Source organism: Phocoena sinus, chromosome 1 (assembly GCF_008692025.1).
Source record: "Phocoena sinus isolate mPhoSin1 chromosome 1, mPhoSin1.pri, whole genome shotgun sequence".
In the NCBI taxonomy this organism is placed as follows: domain Eukaryota; kingdom Metazoa; phylum Chordata; class Mammalia; order Artiodactyla; family Phocoenidae; genus Phocoena; species Phocoena sinus.
The window spans coordinates 112488418-112496249 of NC_045763.1; the positions used below are offsets into that span (position 1 = coordinate 112488418).

The 7832-nt window shown below is 55.6% G+C and overlaps 1 protein-coding gene across 2 annotated transcripts; it reads right to left on the bottom strand.

The window, feature by feature from the left end:
- Positions 1-3480: 3480 nt before the first annotated feature.
- Positions 3481-7824, bottom strand: LOC116739354 (protein S100-A4). Of its 2 annotated transcripts, none has more exons than XM_032603724.1 (3): positions 7580-7824; positions 4852-5007; positions 3481-3779 (listed from the first exon to the last, which is right to left on the bottom strand). In XM_032603724.1, exons 2-3 carry the CDS (start codon positions 4990-4992, stop codon positions 3615-3617), a joined length of 306 nt encoding a protein of 101 aa, XP_032459615.1. In that variant the 5' UTR covers positions 4993-5007; positions 7580-7824; the 3' UTR covers positions 3481-3614. The 2 variants fall into 2 exon arrangements, with proteins under 2 accessions (XP_032459615.1, XP_032459606.1); XM_032603715.1 differs by lacking the exon at positions 7580-7824 and adding an exon at positions 5947-6008.
- Between the last annotated feature and the right edge of the window lie 8 nt (positions 7825-7832).

Here is a 7832-nt window from a genome sequence, read left to right on the forward strand (position 1 = left end):
ACCTCACCAAGACACAGGTCTTTCTCAATCAGTTCCTTCAGCTCCTTCCCACTCAGAGTCAGTTTGCTGCCCTCTCTCCCTGAATATTATGGAAAGTGGTGACCACAGTGGTCAGGGCCTTCTCCAAAGACATCTCCAGCATGGTGTACAGTTCTGGGGGCTGAAGGGAAAGGAAACGATCCCATTTCCCAGGAAGCTGGACCTTCTGCTTCCCCCCAGCACTAGCCCACCTCCAAGCCTCTCCCTCAAGGACCAGCTACTGGAACCCACGATGAGATCAAAATCTACCAAGCGGACCCCAATGTCTCAGGACAGGTTGTAGTGAGAACCAAGGCAGACTTGGATCAGCAGGAGCAGTGAGACTGACCAGGCCGGAAGGACACTGCACACTCTCCCACTTAGGAGATGTTGAAAAAGGGGTCTAGGGACAGAGGGGTGACAGGATGGCCTCCCCAAAAGAAGAACTGGTGACAGATGGTGGAGCCAGTGAAGGGTCAGGATTTTCTCCCTGCCCGATCCATCTTGGACACTCATTTTCCAGAGGCCGTCCTCACCCAAGTCACCCTCCTTGGCCCGGGTCCCTGAATCACCTAATATCAGGGAGTGTCCCATTATAGAAGTGGGGGGCAGGGCAAAGAGAGAGTCCAGGGGTTGGAGGAGGCTGGGGCTGGAACTGGAAGGTAAGATCTCAACAGGAAATCGGGGAGGGGTGCCAGGACTTGTCCAGCTGGTCACCAGCCTCTGGCCCAGAGAACTGTACATACAGACTAGCCCCGAGGCAATGAAGGGGGTGGGACTGTTGAAACCTCCAGGATCATTCTGAGAGCTGGATCCGGAGGTTGGGTCTAAATGGGGCCCCCCAGTCCATCAGCACAGCCACACCCGCCCAAGAGAAGAAGCAGCTGGAGCTCCTGTGACTCAGACTTGGAAACCACTTCCCTCTTAGGCAGGAAGGAGCCAACACCCAAGAAGCTGGGGGCTACAGGTAAATCTGTGTTGAGTCTGGAGCAAGGAAAGGAGGAAGAAGCTGCTGCCTCTTACCTACAGACCAAAGCCCACCTGACGATTCTTGAACTGGACCTGAAATTCATCTCTTACCACCCCAAACCCTCAGCCTCTCCCCACTGCCAGGAGACTCAACCAGGACCACAGTGGAAGGCGAGGCCTCTGGGCATCTGCAGCAACGTCCTGGCTGGTTCTGATCCCCACCTCCACCCCCAGGGCCACGATTCCAAATACTCTGCCCTCTCCTCTCCAAACACGTGCCCACTCATCGGGCCCGGCCTTCCTTGGCGGAGGTCACCAGAGCTAGTCACCCTGTGGCCTCATCGCCCAGCTTGCCCCACCATATAAATGAGCAGGGAGATGAGAAGGACTCACCAAGGAAGGAGAGAGCCAGAGAACCCACGCAGCAGAAGCAGGCTCCCTCCCACTGGTCTCTGACTTTAATTCCCTTGCTCCAGTCCCCAGGGAACCAGGGAAGAGAGAGGGCCAATAAGAAGGGTCCGGAGACAAGGAGGCCCAGGTCAGAGCCTCCTGGGACACAGGTGGGGAGAAACCCCCTCTGCCAATCTCACCTTCCTTGTTTCCAAACAAGGATGGGACGGGGGTGCACACTGAGTTTACCACGGCACACACGTCTTCAGTCCTGGAAGCTTTGTCTTCCCAACCAAAAATCAGAACTCACCGTCTGATGGGTCAACAGCCAGGCTCCCTGGAAAGAAGATTCAGGAGGTACAGGACAAATGCAGGGTGTCCACCCATACCCTAGGCCACTGTCCACATTGGGGCCCTCCCACCCACTCCAAAAGCAGAACAGACATCTCAAGATGGGAATCAGTGGGGGAAGATGTTTCCTGCCAAGGGCATAGTCAAGGTCATCAGCAAGTATGGAGCCTAAGATTTTTAAAAGGCTTTTCAATGAATGATTTCTTCTAAACCTCACTCATCACCATGGGAAAGAATTGTCAGAGACTCTTGGAGTGGAGAACTGAGAATCAGGGACTGAGGCAGAGATCAGGGAAGGATAGGGCTGGGTGATGGGGTAGAGGCTGTGGACTGTGGGGAACTGGTTCAGGGTGCAGAAATGACCAGGGTGGGGATCAGGGAGAGTTGCTTGTATGCTAGGAGAGACTCAGACATTGTTCTACCACCAACCAGTCCAAATATGAGAACAGAATGGAGTTAGGGGCTTAGCCCCACCCTAGCCTGCCTGGGTGGTCCCCACTGCCCCCCACTCCACTCCCACCCCCAGCTGCCCAGGTAGAGAGGCAGCAGGGACTGGTCGCTAAGCAACAGGAGTTTCCCAAGTAGGGAGTGATGCAGGAGGAGGCCCAGGGGAGGGCACTCCGTGGAAGATGGGCAGACGGGGGGCTGGGGGGAGGGAGAAGGGGGAAGTGGCAAACTCTTTCCTGGATCAAAATTCTACCCAAGTCTCTATAGTCACACTCTGAGGGAACATCTGAGTCACCTACCCCACTCCTCTGAAACTTGAGACAAAAACACAATGTGATGAGAAGGAAACGGGAAAGCTAGAAAAGTCAAGGGAACCAGACCTTCCCTGCCTCTGGACCTGCCCTCTACTCACCTCTTCCTTGAAGATCCCTGTACCACCCAGGCATGACCTGGAAACTAACCACAATCCCACCCACTGCAGGCTAGAACTGTTGGCTTCAACCTAAGGAGAACTAATACCATGCCTGATATTTTCTGGGGGGAAAAAAATCTCAACTTCATTTATCAGATCCCTATGCCGGGAATTTTGTCTCCAAAACTATGGTCACCTCCCACCACCTCCCTCCCTCCCTCCCACCCCAGCCACTATCCTCCCCTCATCCCTCCCAAGATCCTTTGTCCTCCTCTGTTGGAGCATGACTGCTAACTGGTAATGAATCCCATCCTAGGGCCCCTGGGACAGAGATGGGAGTTAGGGAAGGATGATATTCTCATGCTGTGGTTTCTCTTCCTCCACATCACCTCCCTGATCTGACTGTGGAATGGTAGGATTCATCCATCCCTGGGCTTTGAAGCCAGGGCACTGGAAGGGGTGGCAGGCAGCACCTGGGCCGTAAATGTCAGGACTGAGCCTTCCTCCCCATCCCACTCTGGCCTCACTACTTCCTCCCCATGACTCAGCCCTTCCCCCACCAACCCCCCACCCCCAGGGCACCCACACTCCATTCCGGACCCCAACCAGGAGCAGATGTGATCTTCGATCCCATCCCAGCCTCACTCAGAGGTCCTGCCAGAGGCAATGTTGGGGAGGTGGGATGGTTGAGTGTCCTGGCTAAGATCCTACAGTTCCAAGCCTCTGGGGGTCCCTTTCCCTGCCTTCCGCTCCATCCACAGTCAACTCTGTCCCCCACACGTGTGCACAGTCACCCATATCCATCTCCCACCTTCTCTGGTCTGCTCTCCACTTGCCACAAAACCGCAGCTCAGCTCCCAGCGCCCCCAGAGTCTCTCAGACCATCAGCCTCATAGCTTTCAAGAATCTTTATTGAACTTGTTTAGTATCGTGCTCACATCTGGAGAAACCAGTGTGAGGCGCTGTGCCCACCGCCAACAGGGAAGACCCCAGCTGGCAGGCCCCGCCCCGCACATCTGAGGAGACTTCATTTCTTCCGGGGTTGCTTATCGGGGCAGCCTTCGAAGAACTCGTTGCACATCATGGCGATGCAGGACAGGAAGACGCAGTACTCCTGGAAGTCCACCTCGTTGTCCTTGTTGCTGTCTAGGTTGCTCATCAGCTTCTGGAATGCAGCTTCATCTGTCTTTTTCTGCAGGAAGAAGAGGCTGCAGGTAGAAACTAGGAGTCGGGGCCGGGCAGGGCAGGTGTGGGAGTGGCCAGAGCTAGGACTAGACCAGGTTTGCACCTCCAGATGGGAGCCCAAGAAGGCTTAGCCACTCCTTGGGGGACCCAGCTTTGGACCTCTAGCCCTGGGGGCTAGGCTAGAGCTGGAGGAAGGCCACCCCTCAGACAAAGAAGTCTTGAGTACCTGGGTACAACTGGATAAAGGGGACCACAGCATCTTCTGCCAAGGTCATTTTAAGAATCCAATCAGACAATGGTCATGAAAGCAATGTATAAACTGCATAAAGGTTGATACGGATGGCATCTATGATTGCTCAGGGGGAGTCTGTAGGTGTATGAGGGTCTCCATAACTGTGTCTTCACATCCACAAGCCAAATAGAAACTCAAAAATGGTTTGGGGTTGGGGGGATAAATTAGGAATATGGGATTAACAGATACACACTACTATATATAAAATAGATAAGCAACAAGGATTTACTGTATAACATAGGGAACTATATTCAATATATTGTAATAACCTATAGTGGAAAAGAATCTGAAAAAATATATATGTGTATATATAACTGAATCACTTTGCTGTACACCTGAAACTAACACAACATTGTAAATTAACTATACTTCAATTTTAAAAAAAAAGAAGACACACAATTTTCATACAATCGTAAAAAAAAAAAAAATTGTTCATTGCTGTAGTGATGGCAAGTGTCGGAACGTCCTGGCTTATGGATCTCGGCTTTATACACTGACTACCTTGGAAAGTTATGTAGCCTCTCTGAGCTTCAGTTTACCTCCAGTTAAGTTGTGCAAACACCTGGCAGAGTCTGACCCATAGCCTACCGGCTTGTTCTCAGCCATCTTTCTGCAGAGAGCCAGGAAGTGAGCAGTGGGTGCTCACTGTGCTTCCACCCCAGGCAATCAGAGCAAGCTCTCTGCCCCGACTTGCCCGTCTCAGCAAGATGGCTGATCGACAGCTATAGACGCCAGCTGTAGCTAATGCTTCGCAGAAAACAGGTGCCTCCCAGGCTGTATCACTCACCCCCAAGAAGCTGGGCAGCTCCCGGGTCAACAGCTCCTTCAGCTCAGACTTGTTGAGCTTGAACTTGTCACCCTCCTTGCCTGAGTACTTGTGGAAGGTGGACACCATCACATCGAGGGCCTTCTCCAGGGGGCACGCCATGCCGGCAGTCAGGACCTGGGGGCAGGGTCACAGAGACACCCTAATTTTCCCCACCCCACCCCCGGCTATGTATTCAGAATGCCCACCCCAATCCCATCCCTCAGGGAGCACTTGGTGCTCCCACCATAGAGGCAGCCCAAAAAGTGGGGTTCGGCTCCTGGCGGATGGGTGTGCACAATGGGAAATCCGTGCTTGGGGCAGCGAACCCCTGCAGGGCCCGGGGCACAGGCTCTGCGTTTCGGAAAGCCAGCTCCACAAGAGCGCTTTCTTCACCCCTCACGCGGTCCATTCACTCCCACGCTTAGTCTACAGCAGCCCCACCCCAGCCCATTCTTCTCCCTCCAAGCGTTGGGCTGGGTCGTTGGGCTGGGCGAGGCTGCTGGCAGCCTGCCCAGGGCCCTGTAGCGGAAAAAACCAGTGGCCTAGCGCCTAGCATGGGGAGGGGCAGGGTGCGGTGGCAGGGGCACAGATGCAGGAGGGATGGGGAGGCCACCCTCCCTTGGGTCAGGCTGCTGCGTGCAGGGCAGAGCCTCCTAGGACACAACCAGACAAAAGCCCGCCGTCGCCTCCTGCCTTCACTGTGCTTCCTACGCCCCGTGAGTGTGCACGCACAGGCTAGGGCAACCCAGCAAACACAAGCCAACATGCATACCCCCTAGTCACACGCACCCCAAAACATACTACAGCAACAACGCGTGCAAGCCCCAGAATCACAGGACGGCTCCGATAGCTCCCCCTCAGCCACCTGCACACTTTTTGTTTTTTGTCTCTTGCATGCACACACACGTACATGTGCACACACACACATCCCTCCCCAGAGCCTCCACATCGGAATCTCACATCTGGACCCACTTAGCACATCTGGCCCCCACCAGCCTCCCCTTCTCCTGCCCCAGCCTCGGCCTGACACCCCTTGCACACCACTTGCATGCCAGCCATGCGACCGCAACTCACCAGGCCAAGAGAGAAGTGCCGAAGAGAGAGGGTTGGAGAGAGAGGAAGAGTGGGGGAAGCCCTGCAGTCTGACCTATTTATACCCCTGGCCAGGCCCTGCCCATGTCAGGGGATGGAGAAGAGCGGGAGACAGCCCTCCTATCCTGGGCCGATATGGTAACGGCTACGGGTCCCTCCACCAGCCAGCCTGGGAACCCAGCTTCCTGCTGTGGGCACGCACACATGGACAATGGGAGAGCCCCAGTGGGCACGGGCAGGGGCCTCAGTGGGTGGGTGTGCGCAGCTCGGATTGAGTTTTAGGGAGCTGGGGGAAGGGCAGGCTGTGCCTGGGGCATGAGGGACAGGGAAGGGAGTGGTCCCACTGGGCAGCCGGCATAAAGGAAAGGGGATTAAGGGGTGGGGGGTGACAGGTGGGAGGTGGTCCTGGAATGGGGTTGCCCTGGAACGCAGGGAGGGGACCCCAGGTTCAGTGCTGGGGACAGCTCACACTGCCCTTCTCCCCTCCCAAGGGGGCTTTCTACCATGCTGAGTGAGGCCCAGGACAGGAGCTGGGGGGTCTGGGAGGGGGAACAGGCTAACACCCAAAGGAGGCGTCGGGACCCCCAAAGACACATCTGTGGAGAAAGGACCTGGATGACGGAGTGATGGAATGGGGAGGGGCGTCAGGCCTCGGGTCTCAGGGATCGACTGACGGGACCACGAGCACATGGGAAAGAGGAGGGTGTCAGGAGGGGGATTTAGAGTTAGGATGGGCATCGGGAATGAAGAGGGCAGGTTGCGGTGGAAAGTTAGAGGTGATACAGCACAGAATGGGGGAGGCAGGGGTCAGGGGAACCTCTCAGGGTAGGGTATGAACTCAGGGATTGAGAGAGGGTCAGGAGAGGGGATGTGAAGCCCCTCAGGTGGCTGTGGCTTCAGGGAGGGGGTCGGCCTGCAGGTCTCCCCTTTCCCCTCCAATGTAGGGCACCCCCTACATCAGGGAGAAACACCCTAGTTGGACCTCAGACACCCTAATCCTATTAGTACTGCACTCTGGGTTCCCACAGCCCCGGGCAGGGAACAGACCCACCCCCTCCACTACGGCCCTCCCCTCCCCTCAGAACATCCTGTCCAGTGGACTGAGTTCCGTACCCTCTCACCCTCCTAGACAGCCCAAGGGAGCTTCTTTTTTAAAAAAACGATATTTATTTACTTATTTATTTATTTAGGCTGCGCCGGGTCTTAGTTGCCCCACGCGGGATCTAGTTCCCTGACCAGGGATCAAACCTAGGGCCCCTGCATTGGGGGTGCGGAGTCTTAACCACTGGACCACCAGGGAAGTCCCCAAGGGAGCTTCTCCTTCAGAGACACCCCAGAGAGAGAGAGAGAGAGAGAGAGAGACCCACACACACACCAGCCTCCCATGGACATTGTTCCCGTGTTGACCCCACCCCCTCCTGCAGGACTTTAAGACCATTTCATTTCCACGAGGTCTGAAAGTGCCCTCAGCCTCCTGTCCTCCAGTGGAAAAGGCCAGAGGGGAGTGAAGCCTCAGCAGGACTCTGTTCCCAGGCCCCGGCTGTCCTCTCAGAAGAACCAAGCCGAGCCAAGGGATGCCAGTTCTTTATAAGGAGCAAAATAGGCCCTTTCCCACCGTGGTCTCCTTCCCTCACACGCTCTGCTGGGCCTTGACAGCCTTCGTCCATCATGGGCCACAGTGGGGAGTCAGCGGCTGGCTGTTCTACAGGTCACTGGCTGTGATCCCGGGGAAGGTCCCCTCACGTCTCCTAGACTCATGGGTAAAAGGGGTTAACATACCAGGGGCCAACCTGGGAGATTCTAGAGGGAGAGGACAAAGGAGGGGAGAGGGGGGAGGGGGGAGAGCTGACATGCCCAGGATGACCTCA